This window comes from Kwoniella dendrophila, chromosome 1, assembly GCF_036810415.1.
Source record: "Kwoniella dendrophila CBS 6074 chromosome 1, complete sequence".
In the NCBI taxonomy this organism is placed as follows: Eukaryota; Fungi; Basidiomycota; class Tremellomycetes; order Tremellales; family Cryptococcaceae; genus Kwoniella; species Kwoniella dendrophila.
This window is the reverse complement of record NC_089476.1, coordinates 1109720-1124301: the sequence shown is the minus strand read 5'-3', so window position 1 is coordinate 1124301 and position 14582 is coordinate 1109720. Positions and strand designations below refer to the sequence as shown.

Here is a 14582-nt window from a genome sequence, read left to right as displayed (position 1 = left end):
CTGTCAAGTTACCATCTTTCTTCTGTCCAACGTAAATTCGATAGCTCTACTCAACTAACTATATCAAAAGACGCTAGCTATAAAGATGGCAGAACAACAAGTCAATATAACAGATTTAGATCCTACACAATTACAAGAAGTGAAAAAGCAGTTAGATCAAGTAAGTTTCCCTTTCTTCATTCCGCTCTCATCAACGTTCTATGTGAAAGCAGGGGTTTAGTAGACTAACAATACTTTCATTACGAACATATAGGAATTAGATCATTTGACAAATTCATACTCACAATTAAAACAAGCACAAACAAAATTCAAATCATGTGTTGAAAATGTTAATTCATTAAAACCTGAATCTAAATCAAAAGAAATTTTAATACCTTTAACTGCATCTTTATATGTTCCTGGTAAATTAACAGATACAGATAATGTTGTAGTTGATGTTGGTACTGGTTATTATGTTAAGAAAGTGAGCTCAACTTTCTTTCCCTCTTTCTTTCTTTTTTCTTTCTTTCTTTTATTGTCTGTGCAGAAACCCAAATTCAGGGATATCCTTTTCATAATCATTCTGATCTACTATTAATCCTATTATTCACAAATCTGCTTTGGATTTGCTTCTAATACCGTCATTTCTAATGCCCATGCTAATTGTTCCATGTTCTTTCCCGATCAGACCAAAGCCGAGGCTACTTCACATTACAACTCTAAATCAACATTCGTACAATCCAATCTAGACACCTTGCAAAAGACAATCGAAAGAAAACAAGAAAACGTACAGAGTGTCGTACAAGTTTTGCAGATGAAGATGCAACAGCAACAACAACAACAAGCTCAAAAGGCATAAAAGATGGAAAATCTGCTTTTGGTTGCTATTTGGCTATTTGAAGAAACATGTATTGTATCACAAAGTATCGGGATCACACTGTAAAATATCATGCATATTATACCCCTTATCTATATATTCTAGCTAACAAGTATGTCAAGAATAAGTAGATCTTGAAAGCACGAAGAAATTCGGGACGTTTTGCGACTAGCGTCCAATTTTATATGCTTGGTGTGGCTACTCCCAAATTTCTCTTCATTCTCCAAGTGATCTCCAAGAAATTTGGTTCATTCTCAGGAGTGATTAAACCATGTCTGACTAAGAAATCCACGTAAATTAAGCCACAATTAGGTTTCATATCTCCTGAATGTAAAGCTTCGATGACTTCCGGTATGGTGAGAAGCTAAATATTTGGGAAGCGGTAGTATGAGCATCATTTTTATGTTGTATCTCAGATTGAATAGAGGGAAAAGAAGAGCTCACAGCAAAAGATTCGACTTCATCGTCATGCGGTTTTGGTTTTATATATTCAGACGAATCCGACGATGGTAAAGGCAGATCGTATATGTATTCGACCTCTATTGAGAGAATTTACCCGTCAGCATTGCACTTCACACTGATTGAGCGATATGCCATTTCCTTCCAGCAATGAATGTTGAACATACCCGGCTGTAAGAATCCATCATCCGTGATATAGAAATAGGTGCACACACCGCAATTTCTATTACAGAAGCCTCAGTATCAGCTTAAAATTCAAACGGCTTGCAAACCGTTGATGTAGTTGAAATTCATATGCGTTCCTGAACTCACTTTATACGTCTTCTGACGAAATCTTCCGGCAAACTAGCTTCTTCATCGCACTCCTTGACCATTGTTTCTATAGGATTCGATCCAGCCGTTATACCTCCAGCTACGGACTAAGGGCATTTTGAATTATTAATCGATGATTTCGCTACTCTTGCTAAACAAGACGGGATATTTCATGAAATGAATACATACATTATCCAGTTTACCTGGCCAGCTGCCATTGTAGTACCCAGGTTAGCCAATCGAGCATACGAAATATACAATATCATTGATCAAAAGAATATCGGTCGCTCACGTAGCTTTGGTTTTACTCCTTCTTGGCATCCAGATTTTCATATCTCTACCTTCACCTTCATAAGCTGCGTTTTAGATGTTCAGTATATCAATATATACAGCTTGGGGTTATACTGCTATCTGAGAATGACTTACCAGTCATATGTACGCCGAATGTAGCTAAACCAAACAATGCACATGCAGCTCTCTCAAGGTGGAAAGCCACGTTTTGGAAAGTACCTGGTCCGACCATCCGAGACTCATTTTCATCTAAGCCTTGATATAGGCCAGATGACTGAGGTGAAGCATATATTGTGTAGAGTTCATTTCGCCAGCCTAAAGATAGAGAATTTGATGTCAATCATGACTACCATCCTTCATTCTCGTCTTTATGCGAAGTTGAAGTAGCAAGTTTGCAGAGTTGAGGATGAATGAGAGGAAGAGAAACAAACAGGTAAAAAGGGATTGCTCTCACATACCAGCCAAAGGACCAGGAAATTTGCCTTGATCTTTCCAACTTTTAACTACTTTAGCCATAGTCTGAGATATCCCTTTTACGCCTTTCTGTAACAGACTTTCTTGAAAATATACGCATACAATTTCCGAATGAAATTCTCCAGCTTCATCAGGTTTACCTATATCTTCCTTGAATTCCCATATACCTTGGTTGGAAGATTTCATTTCCCTCAAGACATCTTGACGTAATAGACCCAGCGGCTTTAAATTGTTTTCGAAATCTTCTAGATTTAGATGGAAAGGTACATATGGTTGAGGTGGTGGATGAGGTGGTAAGTGATATAAAGGGAAATTATCTACTTCGTCAATGACAGACAGTAAAGAGCGTATCATCTTATACTTGAATTTTGTATGCTTTAGTCTTGACAGTACTTTGGTCAGTTGTCGAAGTTAGCTTTTTCGGGATCCAAAAATCGAACTTAGCAGGTAGTCTACCAAATGAGCGTTTTATTCTTCATTTAACTTGGAAGATTGAACAAGATTGTATGTTCAAACCAACAACTCGACCTTTGACACTCGGATTACCGCTCTATCAAAGTGGAGTCCCCAGTTTCAATTCGAATACGTAATCATTCCTCGGACTAGATGAATAGCTATTGCTCGGACTTGTCGGAGACTTGTTTGGTTTAATTAATCTTACAACGTCATTTTCATTTCTCAACCGCACATCGCCTTTATAAAACGACTAACCATATAAAAATATAAAAATGTTTGAGATGTCCGAAACACCTTTGACAATTTAATCAGTATTCGATAAATCAATCACATGGTCCTTGTACAGCATCGCTCCACTGTCAAGGCCCTGCTCAATGGGATGATGGAATGAAGTGCTTCGGCATGATAAAGGATCCCGACTGGTTCCACTACAAAATATTTGATCATGTACGAGACTTGATGAAATGCTATGCTGCCCCACTTTCCAGTTGATGAAATAGTTATACCGAAGCGGGTTCATGATCAAGTCGAGAAAATACATATTTAAATCTTCCAGCATTTACCTCTCTTTTGTTGTCTATAATTTGTCCTGCCCAATTCAACAATTCTTAGTCACACCACAGTTTACCCAAAGAAACTATTAATACAACTTAGCATTACAAACGCCATTAAAAATGTTTACTAAATCAATCTTATTCTCACTTTGCGCTACATTAGCTATCTCATCACCAATTCTTACATCAAGACAAGATAGTCAAGAAGGTAAAAGAATTAGATCAATTTCAAATCCCGATTTATGTTTAACCGTTCAAAATGGATATGCAGCTTATGGAACAACAGTTGAAATGACAAGTTGTTCACAAGGTTCAGGTGGATATTTAGATCAATTTCAATATTTTTCTGCTGTTGGTCCACAAAGAGGTCAAATTAAATTGATTTCAAATTCAGGTTTATGTTTAGATGCTGGTGATCAATCTAATGGTGCTACTATAACTGTAAATGCATGTGACGATTCTTCAGATTCTCAAATCTTCACTGTAGGTACTACTGGTACAGGTGATCAACCAAATTTAAGATTGGCCATTGGTTCTTCTGAATGTAAGTCATTTGATCTCATATCTGCTTGAGAAAAGAAAGCTTCGAATAGTCGCTGATATGTCGTGGTGATCATTTAGCACAATGTTTGGATGTCGAAAAAGATAGTACACCAGTTCAAGCTAAACCATACGGTTCAACTAAAAACTTACAAGCTTGGGAATGCCATGCTCTAGATGACGCTGATGCTGCTCAAGTGAGTTAAGTTGTTGTAGCAAAAAGGTTAGTGGGAAAATTGTCGCTGACCGCTTATCAACCCATAGCAATATTTCGAACTTGTCGCCGAGTAGATGCAACCTGCCGAATCGCTCGGATGTGAAACGACTTAGCTCGTATATTAGGATCACATTGATATGAAAATGGACATTACTCATGTAGCATATATTAAATATAGTACATATTATGTATCAAGAAACGGCATGTATATATACAATGATACTTTCGAATGATCTCAAATACAGCAGTTCTGATTGTCTTGTAGCACGATTGTCTGTTTCCCGAGTTCGTAAATCTCGAGACACAGGTATAGACAGTATGTGCAGTGTTTATTACAATTTTCATGAGACTGTGATAGCATACGGATGCAAAGAACCTATATGCAGAATACCTGTTTTTCATGACGTTAACAGTATACGTTGTCAACGTATTCGTGAAGGGTAAATTATCGATTCGAAGTGGTTGTACATCAACTTACCGAAATCATCATTAACGTCATTCAGGAGTATTGAAACTAATCTAATCTAATTTCATGTTATTTCGATCATCGCCTCGACTAAACGCTAAACGATATTGAGGTGATTTACAACTTTTTCTCCGACATCCGCAGGGAGTACAGACTTGTCCTGCTCGTCTCTACGACCTACACAAAAGAATTTGAGGATAACCTTAGTCAGTCAAGTGATCAACCCTCATCATCGCTATCAATCAAACTTTTTACTCCTTAACCGCATTGTTCCGCACTGAATGAAACATCTCGCATGACTACCATCATTTCAACCAAATAGCCGATACTCAAGGCATACTAGGGGTATTCTGGAATGTATACCCCTACTATTGCATTTCGACATACCAGTGGAGCTGACATCCAACACTGCTTTTTGTGCAATCATGCTATGCATTGATTACTTCAGCAAACGACAATTTGATCCTGTTTGGAAGTTGACTGTAAAAGCTTCATATGCATCGAAGAGGTATATAAATGATTCAGAATGGTATCCTCATTCTCATAAATTTCTCTAGAACATTTTCAATAAGCATAACAGTTCCAACAATAAATTCAACCAAACTATCTAAAACGCATTCCCCTCAATATGTTATCTAACTACCTTACTTTGATTCCATTAATTTCATCATTAGCTATTGCATCACCAATAATCTCACCTAGAGGAGCGGGATCACGTATACAATCAATATCAAATCCTTATTCATGTGTAACTGTACAAGGAGGTACGATATCAAATGATGGTGATGTAGCTTTAAGTAGTTGTTTTTCAGAAACAGATACTTTTGCAGCTGAACAAAGATGGTCTGTTATTGGTTCATCATCACAAGCTGAACAACAAATTGATTTAATTTTAAATACTGAATGGTGTTTAGATGGTAATAATGATTCACAAGGTGAATGGGGTATAAAACCAAAAATATCAAAATGTGATTATCAAAATAATCAACAACAACATTGGGCTGTTGAACCTGTTAATTCAAATGACGGTTCAAATTATTTTAGATTTAAAGTTAATGGTATGTTCATTCATATTCATCCTGAAATTCATCATTATTAAATTGAATATGATCAAACTTAAAGCTAAGCTGATATCAATATACGGTATGTATAGGTTTATGTCTAGATGTCGAAAAGGATTCAGGTCCAGGTTATAGTAAACCATACCCTCAAAGTAAAGCCCTGCAATTATGGGAATGTCATGATGATGATCATCCTGATGCTCAACAAGTGAGTTATCTTATCAACAGATTTCCCTTTCGCAGGAGTAAGCTGATTAAGCAATCCACGTTACTATTTTAGCAATACTTCACATTGATCTAAATGACATGAATCAACCAAAGATACGGATGCAATGCTCGGAAAGGAATTAGATGATAGATAAATTATGTATAATAGATTCAGACGGACATTAGAATCAGAAATGTAATTCTTAATCTTTACTTATTTACTCTCAATGTTGTTCTTTCGGGGTTACCAGTATTACCCCGACATCATTAGAACGCATTTCCACAATAGGCTCAAACATCATGATCTGGAGAATACTTTCCGAGACTAGATAGCCAACCAGAACGTCAGCCTATACATCACATCCAAGTATCTCACACAATGTTCAGTCAGCAGTTTGTATATCGGTGTTGCTCTGTAAACGTAAATACAGCTTTGAAGACAGATTGAAGCTGCGGATAACTCGCATCTCGGCTAAATGGTGCATTTTTACCGAAGCTGCACAATATGCGATGACTCGATTGTTGTGAATGATGTAAAGTTATATGACTCGAATTCTCTGATTCATAACATTTTGTCTGGTAAATACGATACCTAGACATGCTGTGACCGCAGGCTTATAAAACAACTGATATTGATATTGATACCAAGTCACCCAACCCATTTCCCAACGAAACACACAAGAGATAAATGAAACACAATATAATGTCATCTTCTCACCTCCAACTGACTTCCAATCCAATCGTAGCCCCGCAACATGTTCACGACCTTTTGGGTAAACTACATCAATTATCGTTAGATCAAGAAAAGGACATTTCTGCGCAGAGATTGAGGCAAAAAGCTGGATTTGATGATTTGATGAGAAATAAATTTATTGCTTTAGATCAGGATAAATGTTGGTTCGTTTATCAAACTTGTTTATCCATCAAAGCTAAGAATGTAATTGAGGTAAGTTAGACTTCCCCTCAATAGAAACCAGCCTCAAAACATTTCAAACGAATATGCAAGAGACGAAGGAAGCGTAATATGAGATGTAAAGCTAATATCGTATGATTTTTCAACAGGCAGGTACTTCATATGGTGTATCAACAATATACCTTTCTTTAGCGGTTAACCAATCACTCAAATTACAAGGATTACAATCAACCAAAGAAAATGGTAAAGTCATAGCAACAGAGAATGAACCTGAAAAAATGGAACAATCACAAAAATATTGGAAAGAATGTGGTGAAGAAGTTTCCGATTTAATTGAATTGAGAAAAGGTGATTTAAGAGAAACTTTATCAAAAGATTTACCTGAAAAAGTCGATTCATTACTACTAGATAGTGAGTTACTTGAACACAATCTAAGCTGATCTCTACCTTCATAACACTATGTGAAATGATTCATTCTAACTATCGTTCTTTTCAACTGGAACTCGTAATAGTTTGGTCACCTTTAGCACTACCTACATTAAAAATTGTTCAACCAAATTTACGTCCAGGCTCAGTGGTTATAACAGATAATATAGTTGGATCAGCTGATAGGTACAAGGATTTGATTGAGTATCTCAATGACGATAATAACGGCTTCAGGAATATAACGATACCTTATGATAAAGGCTTAGGTGTGAGTGTGTATCTTGGAAAACAATAGAAGCGGTCCAGAAAATAAGTAGAATCCGGGAATGGTAAACCGTGGTAACAAATAACAATACATGCATGACATTGGTTAAAATATTAGCAGCACACCAAAATCTAGCAGGTTGGGTTCGTGATTTAGGCCAGTAATCAGATATACCAAGTTGAGTTCGATAACACCGATTTCTTTCTGAACAAATAATCGAATTGTGAAGGTTATCAGTTAGCTCATGACCGGCTTATAAACTGACAAGTAATCGTGTTGATGTAGCGTAATAATAAATTTCATCAGAGTATATCATCTTCAATAATCCTACCCATGACTGGGAAAAGTTTAAGTAAGGCCTTGGTATTTCCTCCTTTGATCGCCACCGAAACCACTAAACCCCTGGCATATTTATTGAGAGGAAGAGGTTAATAGGACTTACCATACTTGTTGTAGCCTTTACTGAACAGCAAAATCGGAAGGATGGAGTCGTTGATGGAGAGCAAATCAGTACTGTCAGTAACCTTAACCACTTCTCTCGCCTTATCCACACACGCCTCGTGGAAAGATGAAGGACTTTAGAAGGATCAGAGCCCTTTGTGAGTTTCCTCTTATCAGTTTTGCGTGACTGATGGGTATGAAAGTGTGGTGTAACGACATCATCCACGATTGGAAAGAGAAACATCGTATCACATCACATCGTCTCGACTAACACATACTACTTAATTTAGTGCGAAAGTTACTACTTACTAAGCTCACGAGTTCGTCGACGCGAAGTCAGGTACAGTACACTAAAAATTAATTACAAATCGTGGTCAGCTCAAGGTCATGACTATATAAGAACGGGATTATCATAAAAAAATTTGCTGCAGGGGAGCGGTCATCAGTGCCATGGAATTTTACTTAGTGTGTTATGATGATGATTTGCACATGTTGTAACGCATGTTCAATCAACATACAAGTGAGGGTTTATCGTTCATCACCTGAAGTGAATAATACGGTAGAGTGATAACAGTATAGAAAGTATTCACTCACATATCGATAAATCATTGGAACGAGTATATGGAGATGCGAACTGTTATCAATCAAATACAATGATCAGCTTCACAGCTTGACCAACACTATATAGACAACGAGAAGAAGTCACAAAAATGGATAAAATATCATATAGAGTGTTCAAAGATAGGTTTTTCTGTCTTAGGCACATTCGTAAAAATGTGGACTGCAGATAAGCCATGCAAGGATAGTATAATCATGAGAGAGGAGGGTGCTTGAAATGATGGTGGTGGGATGATGTATAACGAATCAAGTGGTAGAACGATTTTGTACGATTGGTGAAATCAACTTACCGAGCTTAATGCATGTCAGAACATTTATGCGATAGCTAGTTTACTACTACGGGTGCAGCTACACAAGCAATGATGAAGTTAGCTCGACCATCTTGTTCCAGTATATGGCAGATCAAGAAGGCGCAACAGAAAAAAGTATAAAAATCAGAATCTAGACAGTTTATTCTATACTCTCTTTTATAGGTCATTGAGCATATGTTCACGCTTTAAACAGTTGATCATCATGACATATATGATAAAAGGGAGTCAGAATGTAGATGGGGGATAGAATAATACTGTAGAGAAGAAACTGCTTCACTCACGTAGATCATGATAGTTGATTTGAAAATACGAGAAAACGATTGATATAAGAAGAAAGAAAAGAGAAAAAATCAAGGAAGAGTGTTCTTATATATGCATGAATATCACTCAACCTGTGCAGAGTGAGATATGCATTTTTTAATGATACAATAAATACAGAAAAACAACTCCATCACCTCGTGTTTCCCCATCAACTTGTCGAAATGAACCATCAAGGACAAAATATATAATCAATCCATCAGCATGTCCTTCTTGTTCATACCCATCATATTCGGTCAATGAAATGTAAAGAACAATAAGCGAGAGAGGACAAAGCTCAAACAGAATCAAAACAATCAACTAAATTCCTATACGCAAGTGCCACCATCATTCAAAAAGGTCCTTTAAGTGGGTTTGCCAAGACAAATTTCGCTTAAGTTGATCAATACATTCCTCCGTTTTTCCTTTACAGAGCAAGACCTAAGGAGACAATCATACAAGAATCTGAGGTGTTTGGTGTTTGAGGATGATTCTACAACCCTCAAAGGATGTTGTTTTCCGCGACAAAAAACATCGCTTAAATAACGAATCGTTAAATAACGCCTAATTTACACATCTCCAATCTTACTTATATTGAGGATCATTGTAAGCAAAAAACTCATTGAGCTTCTTAGTGCTTAGTGCCAAAGCTGGACAGACTGCTATCTAGAAAAGCTAAGTGAATCTGACATAAAACGGCGGTATATACATGAACTCGTCAAAATCATTATCACTAATGTAAATATAAGATACCCAAAAAATCATTATGAAACTAGCACAAAGTCCATATATTCACAAAAGAGGGTCGGTATTTTAATCAATCATGCGAACTCTTTATTTTCTACTTCTTGTAGCTCTAGCTACCGGAACAGGTACACCACTCGCTTTAGTTGATGTAGAAGAAGAAGAAGAAACTACTCTTTTCTTAGCTACGGTTGTAGGCTTTTCTTCCGTAGCAGATTCATCGTTTTCCTTATTACCTACCGCTACTTTTCTTCTTGATGCCGCTGTTGATTTGTCGTCAGATTTGCCACTATTTGATGTGACTCTCTTACCAATTGTTGATGTTGAAGTAGCTGTAGGTAATTTAGATTTGGTAACTGTTCTTGATGCAGTCTTCTTTTCCATTTCTTCTTCAATTGGTTGTTCGGGTAATTGAGTTAATGGTTTCTTACTCCTAGAAGGTTTTGATGGTTTTTCATCTTCTTCTATCTCAGCTGTGGCCTGTCTAGTAGTTCTTGTTGAAGTAGATCTACTTCTGGTTGGCTTGACATTTATCTCTTCAGGTATTGAGTTTTGAGATTTTTCTTCAGGTTCAACAGTTCTTGATCTAGCTCTAGTGGTTCTCGAAGGTGCAGAGGCAGGCTCAGGGTCAATTGAAGCTGTACGTTTAGATCTAGTCGATCTGGATTTTGGCTCTTCAGGTTGTTCAACCTTGGTAGCAGCCGTTGCTGGTTGGATAACCCTTTTACCTCTAGAAGGTTTCTCAGTAACGACAACTGTGTTAGTAGCAGCAGCAGTTCGTCGGGCGGGTAATCTACTTGCTGTTTTAGTAGGCGCAGATGCAGGAGTGGTCGAAGAAGTAGCAGAAGGAGCAGCTCGTCTTGTTCTAGTCGGTGCAGAAATTGAAGTTGAAGTGGAAGTGGTAGTAGCAGGTCGAGGAAGTTTTGATACTGCTTTACTTTTAACAGGAACATTCTTCTTTTCTTCTACAGTTTCAACTTCTTCCGTTTCCGATTCTGATTGTACCACGATAGCATCTAAAGTTTCATCATGTATTTCAATCACTTCCTTGACTGGCTGATATGGGGCAAGTTCTTTTTCTTTCTCTTCGGCTACATCGACTACACTGATAGCATCTTCGGCAGCTTCAATTTCTTCTTGCTCTTCTTCCTCTTCTTGTTCTTCTGCGAACATCATATCAATACCTTCAAATCCAGGAGTTTGAGCTATTTTAGGTTGTTTGAACATATCTTTCATTCCCGTGAAATTTGGCGTAGCAGGTATAGTAGGCGGTTCTCTTAACAGTTCTCTTACACCTACCAAAGAAGGTGAAGCGATTTCTTTTGGGGTAGATGGGAAGAGTGTTTTCAGTCCCGACATATCAGGTGTCTTAGTTGGTAAAGAGGGTTTGAGCATTTCTTTCAGACCCGTATAAGATGGTGTAGAGGGTGAAGAAGGAGTTTCATATTCTGGTGAAGATGGCGCTTGAGGAGGAGCTTTATGTTGAGCCTCAAACAAAGGTGAATTGTGTTGAGAAGTTGAAGTTGCATCTTCACTAGGTGATTCGATAATTTGCTCTTCTTTCTTAAATTTAGGGAAAATAGGAGTTTTAGGACCTTTGCCTTCGATTCTTCTTGGGTTGACACTCCATGATCCTGATTCCCTCATTTCGGGTCTGCTAGGTGTTGAAGGAAGTACGAATCCTACTGTTGCTCTTCTATCAGCTCTTTGGGCAGATTGCTGACGCATCTGATCAAGTCTCTGTTTGAGATCGTTTATAGGTGTACTTGGAACCTCGTTGTGTTGATGGGAGCTTTCCGGTGATTCAGCTTGTAGAGCTGGGTGAGATCGAGAAGCTACCAGCTTAGGGAATCGAGTTTCAACAACAGGGTTCTTGAATCCGCTAGCTGGCATAGCAGGTAGCTGACGAGGCGTAGCGAGAGATTCCCGTCGTCTTTTAGCCTAGATTGTTTATTAGCATTTGAAAATTCAGCGATAGGAAAAGAGTTGCTTACCTCAGCACGAGCAGCTTCAGATTTAACTGGAGTAGCAAACCCTTTTTTCTCCACGATAGGCTCTTCTACTTTTGTGTCTTCATCCTCGACCTTGGGGACAGCCAAAGTGATTCTTCGAGAAGGTTTACCCATAGATCCAGGTGGCGCACGTTCTGCTCTGAATGAGCTTGGAGTAGCTGGCAGACGTTCGAATCGTACAGGTGGACCACCGATACTAGCCAAAGATCTTCGAGGTAGTTTATGAATATTTCTTGCCGGTTGAGGGGTGAAGAATTGGCTGGATAATGGTTGTCTCTGAAATTGCCATCAGCTCAATCCACATTCGACTTCACGATCCATACTTACAGCTTGAGGTGTACCCGGAAGAGACATGGCTTCATCCTCTTCAACCTGTTCCTCTTCTTCTTCCTGGTCGAGATCACTAGCTTTGACTTCTTCAATTGAATCATCAGCAGGAAGGTTGATAGCTTGTTCATACTCCTCATACTCCTCTTCAGCTTCGTTATCATTCTCTTGAATATCCAATTCTGATTCTTCGAATTCTTCCTCTTCTTCTTCCTCAAGAGGGCGATCATTGTTTATGTACTCTTCTTCTACTTCAGGGTTACTCATGGCAAACTCGATTACACCTTGACCAGGCTGTCAGGTGAAAGTTAGCGCAGGTACACCGTGATAAATGACAAGAGGAACTTACAATATCCAATGAAACATCAGCTTCTAAGGAATCATGACCACTGGAATCGGACTCAAACGAAACTTCTGCAGTCCCATCTTCGTGAACCCACTCGAGCGTTCCGTTTTCTGATTTGATTTGTTCCTCTTGAACGTCTTCTTCATCAGACATCTCTTCATCTTCGTCATGAGCTGGAGCAGGTGTGATACTTTTCCTTCCTGCTCTATCCCTGGGACTTGTACTCTTTCTTCTAGTTTCTACACTACCTGCTTCGATAGCACCTTCCACACCAGCAGCTCTAGATTCTTGCCAAACTTTTCTAGCCGATCGTAGCAATAAAGCTTTTCGAAGTGTAGCGGGACCTTTCGGTGTTGAAAGAGCTACTCTAGCAGGAACGGGAGTATTATTAACTTTCTGAGCGGCTGGAGTGGTAGGTGGATTGTATGGTGTATCACTTGCGGTCGGCAGAGGTACGGATCGTGGTGTCTTTGGAGGTGTTGCGGGAGTAGGCGAATCTTTAGATACAGGTGATGTGGATGGTGCTTTCTGTTCGGCTTGACTGAGTTCTTTTAGTAGTTTAGTGTTAGCTTGATTACGTGTTCGAGCTACTGCACTTGTATTTCGAAGTGGTGCTCTACGGGTTTGCTGAGGTGTCATGAATGGGTTGTTGTGAATTGGCTGGATTCAGTGTCAGCTAATAATAACCTTTGAGCATAAAACGAAGGATATAGCTCACCTTGGTTTTCACATTGTCAACTTCTTCTTCATCAAGGTTTTCTTCGTTGACTTCAAGGTAAACTTTATCGCCTTCATCGCCATTCGCTACATCTAAAACCAATTCTTCTGCTATCTCCGCTTGTTCTTGTTCTTGTTCTTCCTCTTCTTCTCTTGGGATCTCTTCGCTAAGTTTCGATCTCCCAGTTGATTTGGCTGGAGTGCCCATACCTCCAAGACCTAAAGTACTATGTCTTCTATTCTTCATAGGTGAAAGTGGAACAAATGTTTTACCCTCCGGAACAAGTGATAATCTGTGGGAAGCACGCCTGCGGACCGGTTGACTTGAAGGAGAACTAAAAGAAGGTTGTTTTACTAGTGAAGGCATCGTTTCTGTGGAAGCGGATGCATGGACTGCAGGTGAATATGGAATGTTATGCACGGTCTCTGCAGGTCCATATTGGAATCTAAAAGGTTTCTTTCGAATTGTTATTACGTCGTTATCGGAGAGTGTGATTTCGGCAGGTGGTTTGTATGATGTTGCAGATGATCCAGAGGGAGTATGTAAAAGCCCATTCGTACCACGGACATGTAAAGTAGCCTGAGCAGGGATTTAGCGATAAAGCCCAATGTTAAGCGATTGCTTCTACTTACCCCGCCAGTCATGGAATCGAACAAGATTTCGCAGTGTAATTTCGATACATCAGAATAGTAAAGTCGGACCTAGTTGAGAAAGTAATGCATCAGTCAAAGGTACTGAGCCAAACAAGCTCGATTACTAAGATCAATCTTACATCACAATCATAATCACTATGAATATAGATTAAATGGAAATAAATTAGCTATCGAAACCTCGGTTGTCCGTGACCATATCGGTAATTATAGCTTACCGTCCAAAAGTTATCCTTTCTGCATCAAGGGGTATAGTCTGTACATCTCCTCCTCCTTTCCTTTTCATCAATGTAAGTCTACCCAATGTGACTGGTGGTGGACCTGTAGGCATGGGTGAACCGTCCCTGTCCCATTCTGCCATATTGTTGACTAGAATTCGCTTGACTGCCTAAGTATAGTGTTTACAATTGAAAGTTGTCGTTTGCTTGTCAAGCCTAGTGGATGTTATTGATTTGCTATTAGGTGAAGGTTAGTTAGTGATACATTAGACGATGATATTGATACTTGAATGCAAGAATTTGAATGTTTGTGTTTATGATCTTACGAAAAGTCATAGCAAATTAAAGGTTGAATCATGTAAACAAACAACATACTCAACTGCTGTACACTAAGACAGTCGCG

The 14582-nt window shown here is 38.7% G+C and overlaps 6 protein-coding genes across 6 annotated transcripts; 4 read left to right on the top strand and 2 right to left on the bottom strand.

Annotated features, from left to right (window-relative positions):
* Positions 1-85: 85 nt before the first annotated feature.
* On the top strand, positions 86-838 carry L201_000409 (prefoldin, alpha subunit; the record flags this gene model as incomplete). The annotated part of the gene is made up of 3 exons (XM_066216211.1): positions 86-160; positions 254-463; positions 668-838. 3 exons carry the CDS (start codon positions 86-88, stop codon positions 836-838), a joined length of 456 nt encoding a protein of 151 aa, XP_066072308.1.
* Positions 839-1037: 199 nt separating this feature from the next.
* L201_000408 (uncharacterized protein) lies at positions 1038-2746 on the bottom strand (the record flags this gene model as incomplete). The annotated part of the gene is made up of 8 exons (XM_066216210.1): positions 1038-1220; positions 1301-1395; positions 1483-1538; positions 1628-1734; positions 1817-1838; positions 1920-1983; positions 2054-2233; positions 2377-2746. The coding sequence occupies 8 exons, from the start codon at positions 2744-2746 to the stop codon at positions 1038-1040; spliced, it is 1077 nt and encodes a 358-aa protein (XP_066072307.1).
* Positions 2747-3522: 776 nt separating this feature from the next.
* Positions 3523-4233, top strand: L201_000407 (uncharacterized protein; the record flags this gene model as incomplete). Its single annotated transcript, XM_066216209.1, has 3 exons — positions 3523-3946; positions 4024-4139; positions 4207-4233. 3 exons carry the CDS (start codon positions 3523-3525, stop codon positions 4231-4233), a joined length of 567 nt encoding a protein of 188 aa, XP_066072306.1.
* A 1020-nt stretch (positions 4234-5253) lies between these two features.
* Positions 5254-5987, top strand: L201_000406 (uncharacterized protein; the record flags this gene model as incomplete). Its single annotated transcript, XM_066216208.1, has 3 exons — positions 5254-5683; positions 5779-5894; positions 5967-5987. 3 exons carry the CDS (start codon positions 5254-5256, stop codon positions 5985-5987), a joined length of 567 nt encoding a protein of 188 aa, XP_066072305.1.
* A 609-nt stretch (positions 5988-6596) lies between these two features.
* On the top strand, positions 6597-7527 carry L201_000405 (uncharacterized protein; the record flags this gene model as incomplete). Its single annotated transcript, XM_066216207.1, has 3 exons — positions 6597-6839; positions 6956-7217; positions 7319-7527. 3 exons carry the CDS (start codon positions 6597-6599, stop codon positions 7525-7527), a joined length of 714 nt encoding a protein of 237 aa, XP_066072304.1.
* Positions 7528-9998: 2471 nt separating this feature from the next.
* On the bottom strand, positions 9999-14322 carry L201_000404 (uncharacterized protein; the record flags this gene model as incomplete). The annotated part of the gene is made up of 8 exons (XM_066216206.1): positions 9999-11849; positions 11903-12196; positions 12248-12541; positions 12597-13253; positions 13312-13890; positions 13944-14012; positions 14084-14099; positions 14180-14322. The coding sequence occupies 8 exons, from the start codon at positions 14320-14322 to the stop codon at positions 9999-10001; spliced, it is 3903 nt and encodes a 1300-aa protein (XP_066072303.1).
* Between the last annotated feature and the right edge of the window lie 260 nt (positions 14323-14582).